A 27640-nucleotide genomic window follows, 5' to 3' on the forward strand; every position below is an offset into this window, starting at 1 on the left:
AAACAAATGTAACTACTGAAATGTGATTTTTTTTTAGATTTGTTCAAGCCTTCAATGTCAAGGAAACGCTATTTTTTTTCATCAATTTCCATCAAGTTGTCCATGTCATGTCTCCCCAAAATGTTACCACGTCCAAATTGAACGTTTTCTTCAACTTTGTACTTGTTTGGCTTTACAACTATTTTGATATGAGCGTCACTGATGAGTCTTATGTAGACGAAACGCGCGTCTGGCGTAATAAATTATAATCCTGGTACCTTTGATAACTATTTGCACGGAATGTCAATGTAACGTAATATATATATATGATTTTATTTTGCCATTAAAAGTTTAGCATGTTTGTGTCTTTAGCATTAATTTTGACACGTTCTGTGTAATGATATATTTTTTGGAGATAAATTTTAATAATTTCTTTTAAAAGGTAATAAATCAACAAGAAAATTTGACTTCCTTCAAAGTTTTGTAAACCATGTGCTGATTTTAAAGGCGTCGAAGTTTTTGATAAATAATAAGTTTTTTATAATACCGAACCTCTGTAGATCACTTTTTAATTTTAAATAAAATGAACAATTCCAAACTGCCGTTTTCTTTCCAAAAGCTGATGATGCAATTGAAATTATATTTCAAACAAGCAAAAAGAGGATATATAGTAGCTGTTGCTGTCATTGACAGAACGAGGATTCTTTTTCATTATATATTACTTTCTCGAAAGACAAATATTTGGGATGTTGGTAGTACGGATAGAAAGACCATAAAATTATTCGCTAATTCGAAAACTACAATTGAAGGCGGGTTGATAGCATTTATACTCTTAAAGCACTAAACAACTTTGGTACCGGCTTTTCCCACGCGATATATATGCTTAGACTTAGATACTTGTGATGACGGAATCCTGAACATCATAGATGATAAGGATTTTGCAACAATTGACATGCTTGGCAGTGACAAATATTTGAAATAAACGTTCAATAAGTTAAGGTTATAAGGAAATAAAGTTTACTTAGTATTTGTCAAAATTATATAATCAGTCATGTTTACAGTCTATTTTTTCTTTCAATAAGTAGTTAAACATCAAAATCCCAGATGTATTAAAAATAGTGTAAAGCTTTAACGTTTTGTACAGAAGTCGGTTGAAATGATTAAAACTACGTCGAGTAACGTTACTAATTACTAAACCGAACACTGTCAAGAGAGTAACGTCTAGGACTGAGCAACAGGAACCCCGTGAAAAAAAACTAGAGGTGATCTCAGATGCACCGGAAGTGTAAACAAATCTTGCCCCACACGTGGGAATTGTCGTGTTGCTCATGTCTGCACAAACCCGGGGATAAGTCTATTTTGGTAGGTCACATTCGAGGTAAAGAGGACAGGTTTATGGTTACAACTATTGTAAAATATATGTTGACAATCGTTGTAAAGATATTCCATAACGGTCAACCAACTCATAAGAGTTTATAAGCAGCAAACCTTTATCCAGTAAATCATCATAAAATTGAGAATGGAAATGAGGGATGTGTAATGCAAGCTATGGAAAATCTTTTCAATTCTGAGATATATATATATATATATATATATATATATATATATATATATATATATATATATATATATATATATATATATATATATATATATACTCCATGTGCAGGCGCCGACTGAATGTTGCTGCATAAAAATTGAAAGTGCACAATTGTGAAGCTTACAAATCTCGTAAAGTTTTGTTATCAAGCGATCCAACTTCTAAATGTAATTTATGATATGAGGCATATGAAACTTTATCTGTTGTATCCTTTTTTCATGGTCGCTGGGAAAGAATCTTTCAATTATTCAAATTCTGAAATATATTTAGTGAAAGAACATCATCTATATATAGCGAGCTTCTTTACATTCTTCGTAAGCTCTTTATGAAGTCTTCCTTTTATGAATCAAGAAACAAATAGATTTAATACACGCATACTTAACTCTATAAGCATATTCTATTATATATTTTATAACAAAGATTTTCGTTTTATTTATTCGTAAACCTTCTAATCTGATGTTCCCAAAAGTATAATATAATAATTGAATACCCCAACAAATAAATCCATTTCAGAAGTTAATTTTTTAGTCTACTGTTCTATATACACTGCACCTGACATGGCAATTTGTTTTTTGAAGGGATGCCTCCTCCTTATATTAAACTTATTTATTGAAAACACATGCACTGCATATTTGTTTGTGCTTTGCTTTTGTGTATTTTAAAATATCTGCTCAGAAAATATGTTAATGCTTTCAAGTTGTGTATATAACCAATAAAATGTTTTTATTTCATCTCCTCGCATTGGACATCAGAAATTAATAGCCGAATACATGAATTCAATGAAACAGTTCAACCATATAAGTATGTACTCTAAATATTTATTTAACCTTGTAATGATCTGATAACTAATATTGAAAATAGAACATCTATACAATGCAATACATTACAATACAATACAAATATGTTTATTATAGTGACATTGTGTATGACAAAAATAAGTACAATTTTGAAATATTCCAATTAAATTACACCTGTCCACTGGACTTATATGGCAGTATATACATATGTGAATTATTCCAATGTATGTGTTGTTTGCATTTTGTTAATGCCTATTCTAAGTATCGATCTGATTCCGAGGATATTCAGACATTTTTTTTTAAACTTTTCAATGTTATACTAATTCAACATGGTTTCACTAAATCCAGAGAATAGTTGATTGCGTAGACCGCTGTAAAATTGGCATTCAACCAGAAAGTGTTATTCATATTCAATCTCCGGTGCAGAGATCATATCCGTTCTGTTCAGTATATGGAAGTGTTTAACGACCTTGACTGGCTTTTAAGCCCTCGCACGGTCGGTTTCCGTTCAATACTTTGTAACACTACACTCAATATTAAAAAGGCACGGTAGTATTTCCTGGCCCATAAGGGATAATGATAGCCTTTTTAGAATTTTCACCACTTTCTAACGTTCCCCAAAAGCTCCTACTGGTGTCATGTCACCTCAGAACTACAAACTAAACCTGAAGGAAACTAGTATAGCTGTACTTGTGTTGAAAAAAATGATAAATTATACAATTTATTTATTTCGGTGAAAATAATAGGATGTACATGCAACCGAAGAATGTCGCATGGTTGCACATGTGTCAGACACTACGAAAAGTTAAAGCGAGCATTTATAATTAAATATGTATTGCAAGTTACATAAAAATAAGGAAGTTTTACTTTCTAGGTGAATTTTTACATTATTACCCACAGATCAGGCAAAATTTGCTGAATCAGCAATTTTAATCTCAGGGGTGGAATTTAAGGCTTGTTTTTATCATAGTTGCCCTTAATCAACGTTTTATTGATAAACTTACAAATTGCATAGGTAAAAAAAATCCTTTATTGATTTAGTGTAAAAATATATATCCCCCTTAAGGTGGCACGGTAGTATTTCCTGGCTCATAATGGATAATGCTAGCCTTTTTAGAATTTTCCCCACTTTATAACACTGCAAAAAATTCTACATTCACAGTTAACTGAAGTACTTTCATTTTACTATTCAGAAATGAATTTAAGTCAGATAACTGCAAGTACTCTCAGATCTGTTCATTGTGTCTTTTTGTGTCGGGATGTATAAGTACCGGGCCACGTCCACTTGTATTTTTGTCCATCTGATGAGTTATGCCTTTTTCTACTGATTTTTATAGTTCGTTCTTATGTTGTACTGTTATACCACTGTCCCAGGTTAGGGGGAGGGTTGGGATCCCGCTAACATGTTTAACTCCGCCACATTATTTATGTATGTGCCTGTCCCAAGTCAGGAGCCTGTAATTCAGTGGTTGTCGTTTGTTTATGTGTTGCATATTTGTTTTTCGTTCATTTTTTTACATAAATAAGGCCGTTAGTTTTCTCGTTTGAATTGTTTTACATTGTTTTATCGGGGCCTTTTATAGCTCACTATGCGGTATGGGCTTTGCTCATTGTTGAAGGCCGTACGGTGACCTATAGATGTTAATGTCTGTGTCATTTTGGTCTTTTGTGGATAGTTGTCTCATTTGCAATCATACCACATCTTCTTTTTTATATTAAATATGTAGCATGACCGTTTACTTCTTTTGCTATTTTTAAAAACCTAAGGCCACTAGTACTTTTAGGTCTTTTATGGTGCAGTGAATACAAAATTTAAAAAAATTCTCAAAAATTCATTTTCATCTGTATGTAAAATTATTTCATATTTTTCTACACCTGATTCACCCCTCAGTTTGGGACAGTATGTTCAGTTGATACTGTATTTTTTGTCCAATCACACTGTTTAGATACATTGACTTAAGTAGGGTACACAAAAAGAGCGGGTACAAAACCTAAATTCTGGAATGCAAATACTACCGTGCCACCTTAGGTAGCAATACACAGTTAGGAGTTTAGTTTCGCATTTTGGCCCCTATGGATTTTTCAAATAGGAAAGTTATTGTGTAATAAAATTCATTTTTAGACAGCTGAGTGCTAATTTAGCCTTCAAAGATGGTTTATAAGAGCATCAAGATTTTTTTTTATATGTTTTATGGGCTGTTTTCTGTTAGACAATCCGTATTTTCATAGCTAGACCGGCCATCGGTCCAGAAATTATTGTAATGTTTGCAAAAACACGAAGTTTTTGACGCAATTTTACATAAAAATGAGACGAAAGACATATGATTTTCATTGGATTTGCTGAATGATATATGTACACAGTTTCAGAAAAGGTATTACTTCAAGCGATTGAAATTCTACTTTGAGCCAAATTTTGGGGAAATATGTGACATCTTCCCCCCCCCCCTTTTTTTGCAATATTTTATAACAAATAAATGCAGATTGTTGCCATAGATACACCCAAAAGAAATGTACAACTTTTCACTTGTCGGTATTCAGTAAAACTCTCCATTGTTTGCGCCAATCATGTAATTCATCGAGCATCTTTTGCATATCAAATTCATTCACGGTCATCAAGATGATATCGTCCGCATTTAAAAGTAAAGACCATTTTGATTCTTCAATAGTTATACCATGTCAAAGTTTATTGATTTCATCTACTAGATCATCAATAAAAATAGAAATAATGTCGGAGATGAATTATCACCTTGTTTTACACCAAAGTTACATAAAAGCCAATTGGGCATTTTATTATTCAATTAAATACTTTATATTTTTTGCATAAAATAAATTTTTAATAGAGTTGCATCTTATTCCATCCATACTGCTCAGCAACAGTTTGTAAAGCAATTTACAATTTGGTTTCAAATGGAAACAATGTTTTTGAAAAAAACTGAAATTAAGTAGCAATATGTGATGATTTGTTGAATATTGTCAAAAAAATACAAACAGCATCATACATACAAATACAAATAAAAGTATCGATGAGTCTGCATTCCAATATATACATGATGAACAGAATGAGGGAACAGCTCCTATCACAATTTAATGAGCATGATATAGTCATATTCAAAGAGTATATCAAGAGCCCATTGCGTACATTAACTGAGATATACATTGCTAGACTGATAAATGTCTCAAATCTGGTCGAGCGTAGGTATCAAACCAAGGGACAGCACTCGTCAGTCTATATAAATTCCAGGCTAAAATAGACTTGTGACATGTGAGCTAACTTTTCTTTACATTTAGTGCTGTATTTAACAGACACGATATTTTTATAATGTGCAATTTTAATAATAATTTATAAATATAACCATATCAATGATAATTCATGTCAGCACAAAAAGTGCTGACTACTGGGCTGGTGATACCCTCGGGGAAATAAATCTCCACCAGCAGTGTTATCGACCTAGTGGTTGTAAATAAACTCATCATAGATACCAGGACTAAATTTTGTATATACGCCAGACGCGCGTTTCGTCTACAAAAGACTCATCAGTGACGCTCGAATCCAAAAAAGTTAAAAAGGCCAAATAAAGTACGAAGTTGAAGAGCATTGAGGACCAAAATTCCTCAAAGTGTTGCCAAATCCAGCTAAGGTACATGATGAACAGAATGAGGGAACAGCTCCTATCACAATTTAATGAGCATGATATAGTCATATTCAAAGAGTATATCAAGAGCCCATTGCGTACATTAACTGAGATATACATTGCTAGACTGATAAATGTCTCAAATCTGGTCGAGCGTAGGTATCAAACCAAGGGACAGCACTCGTCAGTCTAAATAAATTCCAGGCTAAAATAGACTTGTGACATGTGAGCTAACTTTTCTTTACATTTAGTGCTGTATTTAACAGACACGATATTTTTATAATGTGCAATTTTCATATCACATGAATTTGTTAGCTAATCTGCTTTAAATGAATAGTCCTTAATATCTGTTGCTAAAATGGGCAATAATCATTTATTTCACTTTTCCTCAAAATGGCGGTAAACTGGGTCCTACTCTTGCGCTAAAACGTCCAATTATTTTCGTTAAAATTACCTATCAATACGCCAAAATGTTATCCGCTGTAATGGGCGACGCCCTGCTAACATAAAACATGATTTCACAATGAGTTAAGCTTTATAAATATTAAATTAAATAGCTTTTGGCAAAGTTGTATAACTTGGTCAATGATTTAAATGATAATCATGGTCCAAATATAAAGTAGTATATTATTACAAGATATTTAATCCAAAAGAACAATATCATATGAGTAAAAGGGCTTGGTCTTATAAACTTCATACCTCCAGACCATTTTTCAAAGGATAATTGGATATTATTTTTTTCTGCGTGGATGCAAAGCACCTTCTTTATTTTTCGCACATGAACCTTTAGAGCTGACTTTATGGCAATTAATTTAATTTCGTAAAGAATGCCATCAGCTTTTCTAAAGACGCATTGCCAACATTAAATGATGTAATACTTATAAACAAGCCTAAACATTGCCAAAATGTAACACATTTTAACTGTGGCTTGAGTGATGTGCATAATTTAATATCAGATTCGATAAAAGGAGAACTTTAATTCTCAAAGATAAAAAAAAAATAACCATGTCTTTACAATTAATTATAGAAGTTTTAGAAATTTTGATCATGAAGATTATTTTGGAGGATCTTTATAAATCAGAACAATCAGAAATTATAATTGAACATGCTGACACTGATGCATCATATGAAAATTTTGAAAAGTCTTTAAAAAAAATAATAATTAATAAGCATGTCCCTTAAAAGATTAGAACATTTATACAAAATAGTACCCATCTAATGAACAAAACATTACGATATTCAAATAAACTCATCATAGATACCAGGACTAAATTTTGTATATACGCCAGACGCGCGTTTCGTCAAAAGACTCATCAGTGACGCTCGAATCCAAAAAAAGTTAAAAAGGCCAAAATAAACACGAAGTTGAAGAGCATTGAGGACCAACATTCCTAAAAGTTTTGCCAAATCCAGCTAAGGTAATCTATGCCTGAGGTAGAAAAGCCTTAGTATTTCAAAAGTTCTAAATTTTGTAAACAGTTAATTTATAAATATAACCATATCAATGATAATTCATGTCAGCACAAAAAGTGCTGACTACTGGGCTGGTGATACCCTCGGGGAAATAAATCTCCACCAGCAGTGTTATCGACCTAGTGGTTGTAAATAAACTCATCATAGATACCAGGACTAAATTTTGTATATACGCCAGACGCGCGTTTCGTCCACAAAAGACTCATCAGTGACGCTCGAATCCAAAAAAGTTAAAAAGGCCAAAAAAAGTACGAAGTTGAAGAGCATTGAGGACCAAAATTCCTCAAAGTGTTGCCAAATCCAGCTAAGGTAATCTCATTTGCAGAAAGAAAATGTTGAATAATAGTTTTTTCCAACATAGATTCAGCAAATAAACTTGGTTACAAAAGAAATCGGTGGATACTTATTTTTTTAACAATGCATTGGCGGTCCAAAAGCAACCGATTTCTGGCCTATTAGAAAGCCATTTTTGTCAAAGGAGGGATCTCGACTCGTAAACTTTATTACAATCTGCAAAAAATGATGAAATCATTAATGATCTCCATAAAGTATCTGAGGTATTTAACAACTTGTTCATTTTAAACGCGGCAACTTCATTTCAAATGTGGCAAAACATATATATTGGTAATGTTATTAATATTATTATTGATCATCCTAGTATATTATAGCACACGTATCAATAACAGTATTAAAACTTCAGTTTTTCCAGATATGCTAAAGGTGGTCCAAGTTAGACCTCTATTTCAGAAAAACAATATGCTGGAGAAAAGAAATTATCGCCAAGTTAGTGTGTTGCCAAGTATATTCCAATTCTACGAATGTGCTTTTTTTGATCAACTATCTTAGTTTAAACGTTTTAACCCCCTCTAAGTGCATTTTGATTAGATTATGGATGTCAAAGTGCCCTCCTTAAAGTTTTGAGACTTGGAAGAAGACACTGGACGATAACAAGTTTGTCGCAGCAATATGGATGGACATAACAAAGGCATTCGACTGCATAAATTATTATTAATTAAAAAAAAATCAAATAGTTCTATAGATTTATTCTACTCACAAAACAGAAAACGATGAGTAGAAATTATGCGGATGACAACACCTTATCCTATGCTGATTTTGATATACAGTATGTGAAAATAATTCAGAAAGGGATAAAATGTTGGACTGATTGGATTACAATTAAATGAAAGATAATCCAGATAAAATTCAAGCAAAGACTGCTTGATATTTTTTTTAATCAATTCTGAAAAGACTTGGTCGTCCTACAATTTAGTATTGTATATTTGTAGTGAAAAAAAAAACGCATTTAAGATGGAAAAAAATCCAAGAAAGAGCCTTGAGATTTGTTTATGAAAATCACAGATATCTCATATGAAGATCTTTTACACAAGTCAAAACTTCCATCCTTGAAGTCTGAAGATTACGAGCAATAGATTTAAAAAAAATTTAAAATTATACATCAAAGAGTCTATCTTATTTACATTTTAGTAATATAAAAAAATCACAAATATTCCTTCAGATATGAAAAATACATTTCAACAGCCCCAGGTGAGAACAACATACTATGACATCAATTCTTTTAGATACAAAGCCGCAAAATTAGGTAATGAACTACCCCAGAGTTTCAGACATGAAAACAATTTTAACCAATTTTCTAAACTTATTGCAACCATGAATGGTAGTTCATGCCAATGCAAAGCCTGCTTTATTTTCTGCTTAATGTGCTATAATTGCATTTCTTCTTCTTCTTCTTTAGTTACAGAAAACCATCAACATTTTGAAGATAAAATTTTGGCGCATGCCTGATTGAGGTTGCTTTTTAAAGTTTATTTAAGTTTTTCTTTATTTTTAACGCAAACGATGCATACGGCTTAGCGCACATGTTTTGATCATTTGTTTCCAACATGCGTTTGCAAAGTGTACATAAACTTTGACAAACTATGCACTCGCTAAATAATGCATCTACAGTTTGTCGTTCATCGTTTGTTTGAACAAACGCTACTTCACCACGATTAAACGATGTATTGGTTACTACGTTTGTGAAAAGTCTGTTTACCAACAACATGTGCATGCATTATTGAAAGTTCAAACAGGGTTAGTAAACACTGATTAAGATGTATTTGTTTCTACTTATACAAAATTTTTGTTAGAAAGAAATGCACTCTAAAGTTTTTGAACTTGAACATGAACGATGCTTGATTGTTTAAAACGTGCATGTTTTAAATGTTTTGTTTGTAATAAGACGATATAAAATTTCAATAGAGATTTTGTTTTCTGTATAATTATCTCGTCTGTAAATAAAGCTTTTGAACTTGAACTTGAACTTCAATCTATATAAGAGATAATATCATATTCACATGGGGCCTGTTTGTCGTAGGTGTCATAAAATCAGCCCTGGGGTATGATTTAAGATGGACTTAGGACTGTAACAATACATGACTTAGCAAGCGTATCGAATCTCAGGGTTTTCTGACATAACCATAATCGTAAGTGGTTTACAACAAGAAATTAGCACAAAAAAACTAAATGCATAAAAATCAACCAATGAATATGATAGTAAGAATGATAACATAACTAAAAAAAAATCAATAATATATCTAAAATCATTAATCATTATAAATAGACTTAATTAATGCTTGTAAATTTTAATTTTTACAAACAACACTAAAAATAAAAAGTTACATTTTTATACAAAAAAAAAATAACTAAGTTTTCACAGTTCATACATCACGATTCAAAGCCAAATTTCGTGCATCTTTTAGTAAATACAGAGTCTGCATCTTTTGCGTCGGATCGGCTGTAAAAAAAATATGCTCAGATCGAAGTGGCACATCTGTGTTTGACAGCGTATTAATTGACACACATTTGATATAAAATAGTCCAAGTTTGTTTCATTAGGGAACATATATGAATTTAGGGGGGGGGGGGGGGGGGTCCAGGCGACCCGCCTCCCCCTTTCTGGGAAAATTGGTTGACAATATAAGGAATCACTGAAGCATGACGGAGCGGGCCTCCTCTTAGGCAGTCAGTGGGCCCCCACTTATAAAAAAAATGCTGGATTCGCCACTGGGGAACAACCATTCAACTTCAAAAGGGGGGTTTCTTATTCAATTTTTTTTTTAAATTTATTTAATTTTGGTTCAGATTATTTTTTCAAACTTTAACACTAAAAGGTTTTTTTTGGTTCAAACCTGAACGGTGAATTTCAAAATTCCAAAATTGATTTTCAGGCTTCACTTTTTTAAAAATAAAATCACTTTTTTAAAAGTAAAATCACTTTTTTAAAAGTAAAATCTCTAAATATTGTAATTACGTGATATCCATGATTGTTGGTCAAACCGGGGTTAGCATTCCGCCTAAAGTGGTTATACTATTCAAGTTCATATAAAATATGCGAAAGTATATGACTAAAAGGAGGAATCCTAATTTTACATTTTACAGACGCCGAGTATAAATCCTTATTGTTACATGCAAACTCCAGTGAAGTTACCAATGTTGCGACAAAAAGATTTAAAATGAGAGTTTGAGATACAAATTATGAATCATGTAATATATCATAAAGATATGACTGAACTAAAAACTGCAACTGCCCACCGCAATGTTTAACTCTGCTCTGTCTTCTTCAATTACGCAAGAAATCTTACAATTTTTTCTATTAAAAACAGTGAGTTGACGTGCAACTACTATTTTTTTCTGTTTTACAACTGTAAAGGAACGTTTTGAGTTAATAACAGTGACGCCTAATTCTGGAGTGTACACAAATCTTTCGAATTTATTGATAAGTACTGCATGTTGACTGTTATGATTTGTCTACCCAATAAAGCACACAACAAATCATAATATTAAACACGATTTGTGATTTTTTTTCTAATCCCGTTCTTGCAATGAAGATTATCAGTTGTAAATTTTTTGTATAATTACAGTTACTCTAAATACAGTTATAGTACTGCAAACAAATAGAACATTGATTAGGTTGTTTTCTATATATTATATACAATTCATATATAAAGAGCGGAAACGTGATATGATTATTGACAGGGATAAACATGTTTATCGCTATTTGGTGCATTTTTCCATCGATCTTTTTTTGTGATAATTTTCCATATCATGCTGTTTGCTTGAGATGGAAAAGTATCGCTAGAAACTTAAGTAGGCACGTGACGTTGTTAATAAAATTGACAACGTCGATATCGGTAAAATAGCGATAGACAGATTATCATTGGTCATCTCAACTCGATTCCTTTTCTCGCTTTCGCCGTACCGGCTCAAGCGAGAAAATCAATCTCGTTGAGATGATCAACGATAATCTAGAAATGTAAACGCCAACCACAGATGTATAATAAAACAAATTTTGAAAAATCTTGTTCAAAGGGATTGTACCAACTTATTTTTTGAGAGTGAAAAGTCATTTATTTAAGCAGCTTGATAAAAGTTTGTCAAAGTCTGAATGCAAATTTATGAACAAGTAAAACATACTCGCTAGATCTGTGATGATATTAATGAGATGTTGTTAGATGAATAGAGCTAAACATTTTCCCCTAGACAACTATATTCTAAATCGTTTCGCCATTAACATTTATCGACTAGTTAATTGTAGGGTTTTCTATGGTCATCAATTTTTACCGCTGATAGCAAATATGTTCTTGTTATTAAATTAACAGTAACATCAATAAATTTTGGTATGCCAATTTCACACGGGAAACTGAATACGGAAATATATTACAAATAAGACGATTTTTTTGCCCTTATTATTATTTTTAGTGATGTTTCCTTACCAACTTCTAACAGTGGTTATATTTTCCAATAAGTCTGAAGTTATTTTTCTAATTTCAGATTACCCTGGTTTGAAAAATAATTAAGTCATAGATTTCATTAGTTCAAACTTCTTTAAACATTCATCAATTTCAATATAAAGATTTGTTTCGTAAGTTTGGCAAGACCAATAGAAATCGTATCAAAACTTGAAATATCACGTCCTAACTTTTCTGTTGATACGGTTAATAGAACCCGTACCTTTTATGTTGATATGGTTAAAAGAACCCGTACCTTTTATGTTGATACGGTTAATAGAACCCGTACTTCTTATGTTGATACGGTTAATAGAACCCGTACTTCTTATGTTGATACGGTTGATAGAACCCGTACCCTTTCTGTTGATACGGTTAATAGAATCCGTACCTTTTCTCTTGATAAGGTTCATAGAACCCGTACTTCTTATGTTGATACGGTTAATAGAACCCGTACCTTTTCTGTTGATACGGTTAATAGAACCTGTACCTTTTCTCTTGATACGGTTGATAGAACCCGTACCTTTTCTCTTAATACGGTTAATAGAACCCGTACCTTTTCTGTTAAAACGTTGATAGAAACCGTACCTTTTGTGCTGATACGGTTAATAGAATCCGTACCTTTCTGTTGATACGACTGATAGAACCCGTACATTTTCTCTTGATACGGTTCATAGAACCTGTACTTCTTATGTTGATACGGTTAATAGAATTCGTACCCTTTCTGTTGATACGGTTAATAGAACCCGTACCTTTCTGTTGATACGGTTAATAGAACGCATACATTTTCTGTTGATACGGTTGATAGAACCCGTATCTTTTCTGTTGATACGGTTAATAGAACCCTTACCTTTTCTGTTGATACGGTTAATAGAACCCGTACCTTTTATGTTGATACGGTTAATAGAACCCGTACCTTTTCTGTTGATACGGTTGATAGAACCCGTACCTTTTCTGTTGATACGGTTAATAGAACCCGTACCTTTTATGTTGATACAGTTGATAGAACCCGTACCTTTTATGTTGATACGTTTAATAGAACCCGTACCTTTTAAGATATTGATCATATAAACTTCTGTTTGTTGTTTGTTTGAAATAACTAATTCTAAAATGATATCAAATAGAGTAGAAAGATATTCAAAGGGATATTCAAACTCATAAATCGAATCTTACTAACAACCACTGAACTATTTATAGTACACATTTTTGTTTAGGGGCGAACTGAAGCACGCCTCCGGGTGACCGTGCGGGATTTTTCTCCCTATATAGAAAACTTAGGACTGAGCAACAGGAACTCTACGAAAAAAAACTAAGGGTGATTTCAGCTGCACCGGAAGGGTAAACAAATCCTGCACCACATGTGGCAACTGGGGATGAATCACAGGTCTGCAAAGAGGACAGGATTATGGTTGTGGCTATTGGAATGTATATGTTGACAATCGTTGTAAAGATATTCCATAACGGTCAACCAACTCATACGATCGTCCGTAATATTTTCAAAGGATGGATGTCAACTTATCACTGTCGAACACTTGGGTTAATAACTTTGTAAACAGCAAACTTTGATCCAGGAAATCATCATAAAATTGAGTATGGATATTTTTTTTGAAAATGAGGAATGTTTAATGCAAGCTATTAAAAATCTTATCAAATCTGAGATATATACTCCATGTTCAGGCGCCACCTGAATGTTGCTGCATAGAAATTGAAAGTTCACAATTTTGAAGATTAAAAATCTCCATTGTCGTAAAGTTTTGTTATCAAGCGATCCAATTTCTAGATGTAATTTATGATATGAGGTATATGCAACCAGTGTATCTGTTGTATCCCCTTTTCAAGGTCGATAGGGGAAGGAATAGTTCAATAATTCAAATTCTGAAATATATTTAGGGAGATAACATTATCTATATATAGCGAGCTGTTTTCATTCTTCGTAAGCTCTTTGTGAAGTCTTTCTTTTATGAAACAAAGCAGGATAAATCCTTTCAATTTTTATTTTAGTTTTTGAAAGGGGAGTACGAGTGTAAAGGATGAAAAATTCAAATGTGTTAATACTATTGCAAGCAGAAAGAGACTTAGATTGTATGTACGCTAACAGGTCTTTTATAACAACAAATGGACAAAAGATAGTTTTCTCTGGGAGAAAAGATAATATCCATAGTGATGGGTGTAGCCATCATAATGAATAAGCAAGCAAGTAAAGCTCTTATAGAATGGAAACCTATAGATGAGAGAATAATAACAGCAAGATTCCATTCAAAATATGTGAATCTTACTCTGATTCAATGATATGCACCAACTAACAAAGCAGACGTTGAAACTAAACCGACTTCTATGAAAAGTTAAGATTGGAAGGAAGGAGTGCATGCCCATGATGCTGTACTGGTTAATGGAGACTTGAATGCAAAAGTAGGTAGTGATAACATCGGAGTGGAGAGAATAATGGGTAACAACGGATGTGGAACTTGTAATGAAAACAGAAATCTACTGATTGAATTTTGCGGACTAAATGATCTGGTTATTTGTGGTACAATGTTCCAGCACAAAGATATACATAAACTTACATGGACATCGCCCAACAGGAGAGACAAAAATCAAATTGACCATCTAATGATAAATGGCAGATGGCGGCATTCACTAAATGATGTATCTGTAAAAAGAGGGACAGACTGTGGAAGTGACCACTACCTGATTTTTGGCAAAATAAAATAAAATTGAAGCTCAAGAAAGCTCCGAAGATGAACGAGCTGAGCAGGAAAAAATTTGATCTACAGAGACTGAAGGACAACAAAATTTAATACTGAAGTAAAAAACAGATACCAAGTGCTTCGTGAAATTGATGACAACAATGAAAATAACTGAAATTTGGGATAACATCAATGACATTTATATAGCTGAGAGAGTATTGGATTTAAAGAACAGAAAAAGAAAACAGGGGCTGTGAGACAAGACTTGGGAAAAAATCAAAGAAAGAAAAGACATAAAAATAAAACTTAATGCAGCTAAATCTGACAGATTGAAAATTGCAATCATACTATAGAGATAAAGACAAAGAAGTTAAAAAAGGGGAAAAGAATGATAGCAGAAACTATGTTGAAAAACTTGCAAATGAAGCTGAAGAAGCGTCAAAGCATGGAGAGCTCAGTGTAGTATACAAAATCACTAGGCAGCTCTGTGGAAAGTCCAGGAATAATGATGCATCAGTACTATCCAAAGGGGGAAGCTACTAACTACAGACAAGGAAAAGTTAGATCGTTGGGCATAACACTTAAAAAATATCCTAAATAGAACCGTTTGGAGATGCACTTGAAATAGACACAGAAGCTGTATACAAAAATGAAATGCAAAAGGCAATAAGACAACTAAAAAATGGTAAAGCACCAGGCATATATAACATCAGTGCAGAATTAATAAAATCAGACATAGAGTCAACAAGCAAGATACTACATTATCTATTTACCAAGATACGGATAGATGAAGTAATACCAACTAAATGGGACAAAGGCATTATTACAAAACTGCAAAAGAAGGGAGATCAGAAACTTTGCAACTACTGGCGAGGAATATCACAACTTTCTACCCCTAGTAAATTATTCCTCAGAGTCATCAAGGATAAAATTACTGATTATATCAATAGTAAGCTGCTTGAAGAACAGACAGGTTTTAGAAATAACAGAGGCTGTATTGACCATCTATTTACCCTCCGAAACATCATAGAGCAATCCAGAGTGGCAGAACAAAATAGTAATAAACTTCATTGACTTCCAAAGTGCATTTGACAGTGTTATAAGATAATAAATTTGGGACATACTAAAAGCATATGGAGTATCATCAAACATAGTCAAGCTGATAAAGATATTCTACGACAAGTATGAATGTGATGTATTACACAATGCAAAGCTTTCTGGTTCGTTCTCAGTGGATACAGGCGTCAGACATGGATGCATAATTTCTCCTCTTCTCTTCTTGAAAGTTGTTGACTGGTGTATGAGATAGGAAATGGAAACACTGGAATAAGATGAACACTCAGCTCCTTTCTTAAAGATTTAGACTTTTCAGATGATATTTGCTTGCTATCCATCAACAGAACACAAATGCAAAAGAAAACTTCAAGACTGAATACTATGTCAAATAAACTGGGGCTCAAAATAATCAGCAAGAAACAAAAGTCATATCAATCAACGACCAATCAAATAAAATTCCAATAAAGATTGGATCATTTTAAATCAAGGAAAAAGAAGACTTTACATACATAGGCAGTGTAATAAGCATTGACAATGAGACCACCAAAGTCACCAAAGCAAGACTGAGTAAAGCTAGAACATCCTTCTGTCAACTCAGACCAATCTGGAAAACGTCATCCCTTGCCAGAAACACAAAACTTAAAATTTTCAACAGCAATGTCAAATCTGTACTGCTTATGGCTCAGAATGTTTGAGAACTATACAAACTTACTTCATCAAACTAGCTGCATTCCATAATACCTGCTTGAGAAGAATATGTTAATCTTTTGGCCCAACAAAAAATCCAATCAGGAACTATTCAAAGCGACAGCACAAAGAGACATAAGAGATGAAATAAAAACAAGATGATGGAAATGGATATGTCTTAAGGAAGGAACAAGTAAACATCGCTGAAGTGTCACTGAGATGGACTCCAACTGGCAAGAGGAAAAGTGTAAGACCAAAAGAAACATGGAGAAGAACAGTTAAAAGCGAGATGAAGGATGTTGGTATACATGGGGAGAAGTAGAGAAGAAAGCACAAGACAGAGTGTTATTGAGAGAGCTAGTGTCGGCCTTATGTGCATCAAAGCACGAAGAGAATTAAGTAAGTAAGTAACAGGTCTTTTGATTTTTTTAGTATCTAAATTGAACATTGTAGAAAGATCCTTAGATATTCTCTTTATCGGTACTACCATTAATTCTATTTTTTCAATGCACGTATATAGTGTAATATATAACTAAAATGTGTTCTTATCAAGGAGTTATCACTTATGGTTCTATATCTATTCTTACATATATTTCAGCATTGCACTTGGTCATGCTTTTTTAAGTCTGTTTTAGACAGTTTTTTGCACTTAATCCGCCGGAGAAAAATAGATTAAATAGATTCAATGAGAACATGACTAGTTTTTTGGTTAAATTTGGGCTTCGAACTAGCTTTCAGTAATAGCGAGTATTTTCGGATATTTATTTTGTTTCTCGTCTTCTTGTTACTTGTTTGATTTTGTTGTTTTTACTTAGTACCTACCTAACGGATGAGTCAAAACATTAATTTTGTTTTATGTTGTGTTGTATCGCCACTTTCCCAGTTGAGGGTAGGGTTGAGCGCCAAGAAAAATGTCAACCCAGCAACATTCTTTATGTAGATATAAGAAGATAGTGCTATAAGTGCCAATGAAACAGCTCTCAATTGAAGTCACAATTTGTAGAAAGTAAACCATTATACCGATAGGTCAATGTGCGAGCATATCTCAAGCCAGGAACCTGTAATCGAGTCTTGGTCATTGATTGTCGTTTGTCATCCGGTTCATTTAGTATAAATCAGGTTGTTGGTTTTCTCTGTTCATTTGTTTCATGCTTCGTCATATATTTCTAAACGATATTAAATTGAGAATGGAAATGGGAAATATGTTAAAGAGGCAACAACCCGACCAAAGAGCAGATAAAAGTTGAAGGTCACGAATGGGCCCTCAACAGAGCGTTAAAATCCCGTACCTGGAGGTGGGCCTGAGCTGGCCTCTAAAGAAAAATGGGTATTAGTCTAGTTAAGTGAAAAGTCAATACCAGTCACCGACCCCAGATTGTTCTAAAATAGATAGACGCATAAACATGGACCAAAACAAAATAAGGCCTTGAAAGATTGACACTTGGTACCGGCACAACTTGTGGTTTGGTTTAACCACTCTTACGTGCTTATATATTACCCCCGTTTTTGCCTAATTATAGATCAATTTTCGCAAAATAAATTTAACGTTGCAGATTCGTTTTTTTTTTGTCCACTGTGTCTTAAGACTTTACCATATATATTGGCAATCATATTTTTATTATTTGATTAAAAAAAAATGTAGGTTAGACTATGTGTAAGAATAACGCAAAGAGTTGAAAAGCCATAACCGTAAACGGAAATGAAAGGATCATTAAAAGCACGAAATTTATCTACAAAATCCTTTTTTTCATACTCAAGAAATAATCATTTGCATATGCTTTTTCATAAATTATAATGACATTCTTGTCCATAGTCATCAGGGAACTGACCAAGGGGTCAGAATGATTTTTAAAACTGAAACTGAAAACGGAATTTGAAAGGTATATCTTATGAAGTCCCGGCCACTTCAGTGATGTCAGTTTAATGTCAGATTGGGCCTTACATTGAAATTCGGTTATTATATGATTTAAAAGTGTTTGACTCTGCCAATAAACTACAACGAGTTAATAGTACTTGAAGTTTATTTTATTAACCCAACTTGTAATTTCTAAATTATTTTCGAAAAGTTTTCTCCAAACATCTACAATTTTCTTATTATTTTTTAAAATCATATTCTTCCGTTTACTATGATCATTTTTCAATGGGATCAAATAATATCTTTAATAACCTGGAGACACTCTTTTCAATCTATTTTTGATGGCGGACGACATTTCGGTCCTGTTTCAGAAGTTTATAACCTCTCGGGTCGAACAGTGTTGCAGTTCCTTGTTATAACATGGTCACAAAGATCTTATCTTTCACCGTTTCATTATAAAAAGCAATTATTTCCTATTCTATTTAACGTATAGTTAACTATAAATTTTTAATGTGCGAAATAATAAAGAACTTGATCTAAGTTACATAAAATAAAGGAAGTACACAATTAAAGACGATTATGTCATTTTAAATATAATAGAAAAGTTCATAAAGTATGGTATTTTAAAAATGTATTTCATTGTGGAAAATTCCTTTTATGTAAACGACCTTGTATCACAATGATAGGTATTTAAAGGAAGAATGAGCTGCCAAATTAATGCCCATGGTATTGATCCAAACTTTGAAATTTGATTTAATATATATATAATACTGTATCGTAATTCGGAACAAAAAGGACCCTCGAAAATATTATACATTGTCATATTATGGAATCGTTATAAAGAATCAGCATTCGTTTGTTTTCCTGACTGGTTATATGTAATAATCCATTAACATGACTTATCGAAACTGTCATATGGCATGCGACCCCTTATTAAACAGGCAGGTGAACATAAAAATAGACAGATAACTAGATGAACAATGTCGATTTTCTTAGATCTGATCTATTTGGTCTCACATACCCAATGATATATATAAAGTCTAATATAAATCCCTGGGTTTCACGTCATAGATTAAAAGATAAAAATCAAATGTACATCATTCGATCTCCTAAACCCCTGTATATTCAACTATTTATTTCCCAATCTTCACAGCTTTCTTAATAATTTACCTTAAGTTTAACTTGACAGATATACTCTATATCCTCAATTGTAAATTTATCACCTTTCTATAATCCAATGTCCAACAAATGTTTAAAGCCTTAAAGTTTTATAAAATACGACCTTTCGGAAATCAACTACGGTACGGCTAAAAATAATTCCTGGTTTTCTTGAAATCTTAGATAAGTACATTAGTTAGTTTTAAGTAAACAATGGCATCAAATGCACTATGTTTTGTTACAGTATGGTTATTTTCATGTTCTTAATTGGAATAGACGAATAGATGTCTGACACCTATATTAGACTGGGTTTTTTTTTCGGATTGAATCAAACAACGAAATCAGTCCTCTGGATGTTGTCTTCGCTAGTTTCACTTTTCAACTGACGTTTGTCTCTAACAGTGATCAACAGTGAAAATGAGCAGCACACATGTTATCCATATTCAATTAAAGGGCTAAACTATAAAGTGCATATAGACCAAAATAAGGTCGAATTTTTGTATTGCAAGCAAAGATTCTTCCAGCGGAGTTTTTGTGAAATAAAAAAACATAAATTCTCAGATTATAGACAATTTTGATAATATTAAGACAAGATTTCCCTTTAAGTTATCAATGCAATGCATTCACCTTAATTTAGTCTGATAATGATGAATGCAGTAGTTCTGCTACATTCTGTATGTGCCTGTAGCCTGTAATTCAGTGGTTGTCGTTTGTTTCTGCATGTTATATTTGCTTTTCGCTCATTGCTTTGTACAAACATCAGGTCGTTTGTTTTTTATTTTTTCGTTTGAATTGAACTACATTTGTTATTTCGGTGTCATTTATAGATGACTGTCGTATGGATTTTGCTGCTCATTGATTAAGACTGTACGGTGACCTATAGTTGTTAACTTAAATGTCATTTGGTCTCTGGTGGAGTGTTGTCTCATAGGCAATTACACTGCAGTGCATCTTTTTATTTTATTTTTGTCCATTATGTATGCTAAACAAATATTAAAGCTTATGAAAACCAAGTAACATATTTGTTTTTTCCTTTCATAGATGGTGGTGTTCTGTTTACGCTTTACACTTTGTTCCGATATGTGCAAGCTCTCATTGACTTCTCAGATTTCAATGGTATCATTATTTCATTAATAAAAGATCACAACTGGGTTACAGAAATCGTTAGAAGTTAGTCAAATTTTTACTTAAGTTTATTACAAACATAGTTTGTTGTGGTAACTATGATAGGCTACTTGTCAGAATTTAAGAAAACTTTGATTTCCACTCCATTTTTTTTTTAAATTCGTTTATAAAGCTCACAAAATTGTATAATTGTACCTGAAATCAACACGTTTGTATATGAAATGACGCGGACATACATCAGCTAAAATTGAGTATGTAAAACATAAAGACTTTTCTAAGCCCTATATCGAGAGGTTATGCACTTTGAGCCTGCTTTCAGTAACTGTGAGTAACTGTTAGTATTCTTTAACATGGTATTATTTGGCTTTGTTGTACTGGTACTTTGGTTTCGATTGTCTATGATTCAAGTCCGATAGAATTCAGGTTATTATCTTAAGATCTAACGTTTTCTATGATTTTCACAAGTCAGAAACATTATCATTAATTAAAAACCAACTGTTCTTTCCACATCAATTTTCTAAATAAGTGATAAGAGGTTACTTCCGGGTTACATACTGTTACTTTTGGCGTTCAATCATAGGTTTCTTCATACTGACTCAATAAATATATGATTTTTGAATACTTTTGCCTGAAATAAGGTAGATAATTGCCAAATTCCGGTTCAGAAAATGCCACTTCCGATATGATATGATAGCTGTATTCAAACTTCTAAACAGTGGTGACATCATACTTCGATTCTTTACGAAGGGCAAATGGCAGTGTTGCTAGAGAAACAAAGTTAAATCAAATGTTAAAAAAACAAACTTAAAATTGATGCATCAAATGAGCTTTAATCATCTATATTTTTTTCACAAACATATCCAGTTGGAACCGTACAAGGTCTATCATTCCAACCACAATAGCTCTTGTGGCATTTCTTTTCACAATAGTTTGCACAATTTTCTCCCCCACCACCATTTGGTTTACCAGATTGCCAATGGGTATAAGTAATAGAAGCCCCAATCTCCCAGCGCCATCGTCCTTCACTATGACTGTCGGTAAAGCCAATCCATACTTCGCCTGGGTAAGAAAAGAATAATAAACAAATTTAAATTGGAAATAAGTTTTGTATCAGTTTATTCCGTCTTTCATTTTCTACATTTCGTTACTTGCGCTATCTATTAACAAGTGAATCTGTGACCTACAGAACTGCTCACTAAGATACCCCCATTAGCTAAAAGTATACAGTTAACAGGAAGTTGTTAGGTATTGAATCTATAAACTGACTTATATAAACCCTGAAACCAAATTTCAGAAATCCTTCTGTAGTAGTTCCTGAGAAAAATGTGACGAAAATTTTCAACTTGGCTATCGTGTGTAAAATGACAAAAGTGTTCGGTAAATAGGAAGTTGTTGAGTGATCAATCTGAAAATGCACCACACAGTATAGCTGACTTATATAAACTCTGAACCAAATTTCAGAAATCCTTGTATTGTAGTTTCTGAGAAAAGTGTGACGAAAATTTTCAACTTGGCTATTATGTGTAAATCGGTAATCAGAAAGTTGTTGAGTGATAAATCTGAAAACGTATCACACGGTATAATAGTAGCTGACTTATTTAAACCTTGAAACCAAATTTCACAAATTCTTGTATTGTAGTTCCTGAGAAAAGTGTGACGAAAAATTTCAACTTGGCTACATTGTGTAAAATGATACAAGTGTTCGGTAAACAGGAAGTTGTTAGGAAGTTGTTGAGTGATGAATCTGAAAACGCATCACACAGTATAACTGACTTATATAAAGCCTGAAACAAAATTTCAGAAGTTCTTTTATTGTAGAAAGATGCGACAAAAATATTCATAGGAAGGATGGACGGACTGACGGACTGATGGACTGATGGACTGAAAGACAGACAGAGGTGTAAAAAGTCAAGAGAATAATAACAACGAAATGGACGCCACACTAATTTCTACAGAATACAAATGAACCAAAATATAAAACAAAACATGCAAGACTAACAAAATCTAGAGGATCCTTACTTGGAACAGGCGCAAAAATGCAGCGCCGTGTTTAAACATGTTTTGTAAGATCTTAACACCTTTACCTATAGCCAATGTGGAATAAACAAATAAGTAAAACTAAGTTCAAAAGAAGTTCGAGTCCAATGTTTGCTCAAATAGTCTAATTTGAGGTATCGACATTACTATTTATATATTTACATATTTACATTTACATTTTACCAGAACCAATACACCATTAGTCCAGGCATTTACGTTTAAGGCAGGTATAATTGTATTGAAAATATTGCCAAACAATACCTTTCAGCATCGACACCAACCATGAATCTTCTAGATCATTATCTACTTCAACAAGGTATCCGCCTCTATTTGCACATTCAATCTGAAACAAACATATCTTCAGTATTATGGCAATGTATGTAATTTTGAAGCAGGTAATTGATATTAGATCGATTCAGTTGTCAATAAACTTTTTAAAGTCCGAAGCAGTTTACGTTAAGGTCAAAACGTTTGCATACAAACTTGGCTCGTTGAACTATTTTAAAATAATTGAAAATAGGAAAAAAATAATGCATTAATCTCTTTTATTATCTGAGAAATTACTGATTGATTTCTTTCAAAATAGCTGAACATTTGTATAGAAAGAACATAACATCGGCGAAAAACCTATTTGATTTTGTCTTAAAATCATCAAACCTTTTATTTCAGATACACAGATTTTTCTTAAAAAACTGTATTTATACATAGTTTTCTGTTTTGATGATATTTGATAATCATAATAGTCACCGTTTTTTGTTTTTTTTTATAATAATAAACTGTTATTGTTGGTACTGAAAAATGTCAGAAATTTACATTTAACGGCCTGCAACGCTATGACGATACGCTTATTTCGACGTTTTGTGGTGTGGTATTTTTGTTTACATGGAACACCACTTGGAATTATGTCTACATACCTTAAAAACGGAGTCGGCGACCCTATCAATACATTACATGATTGAAACAGAAATTTATGCATCAACAACATATAGTTTTTAACAAAAATCAGTGTATTAGAAATTCGAGATTTGATGATTTAAAGACAAATCTAAGAAGGGTTTTCGCCAATAGTTTGTGTTTTGTATACAAATGTTTACCTATAATGAAACAATTCAATCAGTAATATTTTAGATGATAAAGGAGATAAATCCATTATTTTTATAGATTTCAGTTATAGTCCAAGGAGCCAGAGTTGTATGCAAAATATTACCAAAATCTGTGACACAGCCCATTTAATGTAACTATTAAACATTAATAAACACCGTTAACAAATAACTTTCATTACTATATAATGCATGAGAAATTATGTTCAAATGAAAGATTTTATCACTATATGCCGATCACACATCCAATAATGACTTCAGTTGAGGTCATACTAAATAAAATCATTATCTGCAAGACGTTAATGGTATTTGCTTGCCACTATTATGGGTTATTACCATTTAGGAAATGAAACACATATTTTAAAGAAATTAATATTATATTTGTTAAATATGCATACGATGATGTCACCTTAAGGAACAAATGAAAAAATAAAATGTCACCTGTTTCTGTTTTACTTGTGATAATTGTCAGCAGGAAGACAATACATTGTAGATTATTTCGGAATTGATTGTTACAGCTAAATCTGTTGTCTATATAGTGGAAACAAAAATTCAAGCATGCGACTACTTTTCGTATTCTTATTTTCTATTTATTCTGTCTTTTTTATAGACTGATTTTAACCTTTATCGTGAAAGATTCAAGCATAGTACTTTCAAACACAGCAATGATCGATCAAATATCTAAATAGAAATAAAGGAGAGGAGAAAGATACCAAAGAGACATTCAAACTGACTATTTCATGGCAAAATAAGATGACAAACAGCAATTTACAAAACACAATATAGAAAACTTTAAGACAGAGCAAAGGAACCACTCCGAAAACTGGGGTTGATCACGGGTGCTCTTGAAAGGTCAGTTGTCGTAAAACAAAGAATGAACTTTTTTATTTTCAAAGAATATACAGAAAGCAGTAGATGAAGAATATGCACATACACTTGCGGTATTCCAAGTTGTCAAATCATAGCTAAAATAATAACAACTTTTTCCATGCAGTATCTAGTCGACGGAACAAACTACAATTAAGATAAAACACTTCATATAAGATCAGTAATGTACACTAACTATGCAATTAAAGTAATGCTAGCTGGTCACTAGAACATTATGATAAGTTCATCCCCGTTAAATGACTTTTAGTTATTAACTTTCAAAGATATATCTAACAATAAGACATGAAAATACATTTCTTTTAATGTTTTGCAATAACAGATAGATTGATTTATTGATTGATTGATGTCTAGTTGCAAATATTTCAGAACGAGAAGAAATTAACAATGTCTTATTATAGAGGCCTTTTTCGCGGTAAAATCCCTGTACCAAGTCAACTATATGGCAGTAGTTTTTCACTTGTTCCGTTGACTGATACCTTTTGATTTGTCAGATTTTAAAGAATTCCGATTTTTTTTTGTCCATGGATTTATGAGTTTGAACAGCGGTATACTACTGTTGCCTTTATTTTTAATTTGCCTAGGAGTTCAGTATTATTGTTTAACTTTTTTGGGGGTATCTTTCGACTCCTCTAACTTTTTATACATACCAGCTGCTTTTGGAGTACACGTTTTTTCTGCCTCTGCAATATACGCTTTCATCTTTACTAAACCATCCTTTAAACCTAACGAAGAAAATAAAACCTTCTAATATTTAGATTTCAAATAATATTCAGAGTAAAATTAAAGTGTTTTAGAAATAGACTTAGCATAACAATAAATATACTAATTTAAACATATCAATAAAAAAAATACTGTAACCATAACAGTAAATAGAACATTCTTTAACTGTTTAACCATAACAAGAAATTAATATATTAGAACTATACTTAATACATAACACGTTAAAAATAATAATAAAAAGATTACCATGGTAAAAGAGATAATTAACCATATGATGCAATGTTTATTCAAGCAAAAACATGTGAAAAAGTTACTTCCGCGACTAGGAAATTTAAATTTTAAGTTTTGTAATTAAATGATATATTGGCAAACTTGTTTCACTCAGTATATTGGTTCCATAAAGAGCGGATGTTGTTATTTCAAATTAGTTCAAAATATGAAAATATTTTATACAAGTGACAACAAGTATTCACGAACAAAATCTGATTTTAGAAAATATAAACTCAAAGGAAAGACAGATACATATGAATTAATTCAATGATAGTAGTATTGCTTAAAATCTTTCCGATTTTTATTACGTCTGAAATAAATATTTCTTGCAAGTGGTTGATTTTAATTTTATTCACGGCAATTTTTCATACAAAAAGATGTTCAATTGGAATTTCGGATTTAAGCAAAATATTCAACCTGAATTTATTATTTGCAAAGAGATGTTGAACAGGCATGAATATTATTTCCGTATAAATCTTAATCAAAATCAGTTTCTTACCTTTAAGGTTAGCGCAATTAGTGTTACAATCAGCAACTTCTGACTGTACAGAACCGTAGTTGTAGACAACAATTACACATACACACCAAAGATAAGTCATGTCCGTATTACCGATAAGTCATGTCCGTATTACCAGAAGGCAAAGTAAACCTAAAATATTTAACTTTTATAACAGTTCTTCGACAAGGAAACTTCCGTCTTATTTCTAGTTCGGCTCAATCTGGTTTTTTTTTACTGATTTTGCTGATAACATGCTTCAATGATACGTATGGTATAAAATAATAACAAAATACTTAAAGTATACGGACGTGAAAATATTATGTTATGGGATGTCAAACTGTACCCCTATTGTTTTGTAAAAGAGGTTGGTACTATAAGGATAATACTTTAAAATAATTGTTAAATAAAATGTGAAGATTTCCTTGTCGCTAACCTAAATGTGATTTCTAAAGTACATGTTTGGAAAAACTGTTTGTTATTTTAAAAAATACCCTTTAAGAACATTTACCATAAACACTAATTAGGAATAAATCATTGAATATCGGATCTCGCCTAAATATTTCACGACTAATAAGAATAAATATAATGGTCGTTATTAAAAAAATATTTGAAAGAGGAATGAATCTTAATATAAAGACTTTCAAAGGGAGACGATCTGAACATTGTGTTATATCTTTATATATAAACTTGAAATATGTCCTGTTCTAAAATAAGCAACTGTCTTGTTTTATCTTTATTTACATTATTTGTTTGCAATATTGATACAGAAGAAGAAAAAGATGTGTACTTTCATTAAATGCGCTCAAGAGAAGATAATACAAGATTTAAACTTTAAACATTGCGAACGTTTTATAACTTTGCTTAAGATAACTTTGTTCAAGAGGTTATATGGTCAGCTTTATATTGCAGACACAACTGTAGTATACACGCAAATATTGTATTTCCCAAACTTATATTCTATTTAATAATGCAGTACTAGGCTATGCAGTAAATCCGGACTGAGTACTATTTTGTTGATTTGTACAAGCTAATGACAACAACTGGACAGTACTAAAAGTCAATTGAGTAAATCTTTATTGACTTCAAACACAGTCTTACCAGAACTGAATATATCCCCAAAATATACAAGTTTAGATTAAAATGACCGTTTAAGTACAAAATCGATTTACTAGTGTATGTGTGTGTGTAGTCTTCATTTTTGACTAAGGATGTTTTCTTGACGTCACAACAAATACAGTTTCGACGTCCCCTAGTTTTTGGACCCGCAAATATATAGCGCATACCAACTAAATA

At 32.3% G+C, this 27640-nt stretch overlaps 2 protein-coding genes across 2 annotated transcripts in view; both read right to left on the reverse strand.

Moving 5' to 3' along the window:
* LOC139514377 (exportin-1-like) overlaps window positions 1-27640 on the reverse strand; it is a 667034-nt gene that overhangs the window by 480781 nt on the left and 158613 nt on the right. The gene's annotated exons all lie outside the window — the stretch shown is intronic.
* On the reverse strand, window positions 21663-26447 carry LOC139515330 (perlucin-like protein). The gene is made up of 4 exons (XM_071304896.1): window positions 26348-26447; window positions 25462-25580; window positions 23132-23213; window positions 21663-21892 (listed from the first exon to the last, which is right to left on the reverse strand). The coding sequence occupies exons 1-4, from the start codon at window positions 26445-26447 to the stop codon at window positions 21663-21665; spliced, it is 531 nt and encodes a 176-aa protein (XP_071160997.1).

Source organism: Mytilus edulis, chromosome 3 (genome assembly GCF_963676685.1).
Source record: "Mytilus edulis chromosome 3, xbMytEdul2.2, whole genome shotgun sequence".
Lineage (NCBI taxonomy): Eukaryota > Metazoa > Mollusca > Bivalvia > Mytilida > Mytilidae > Mytilus > Mytilus edulis.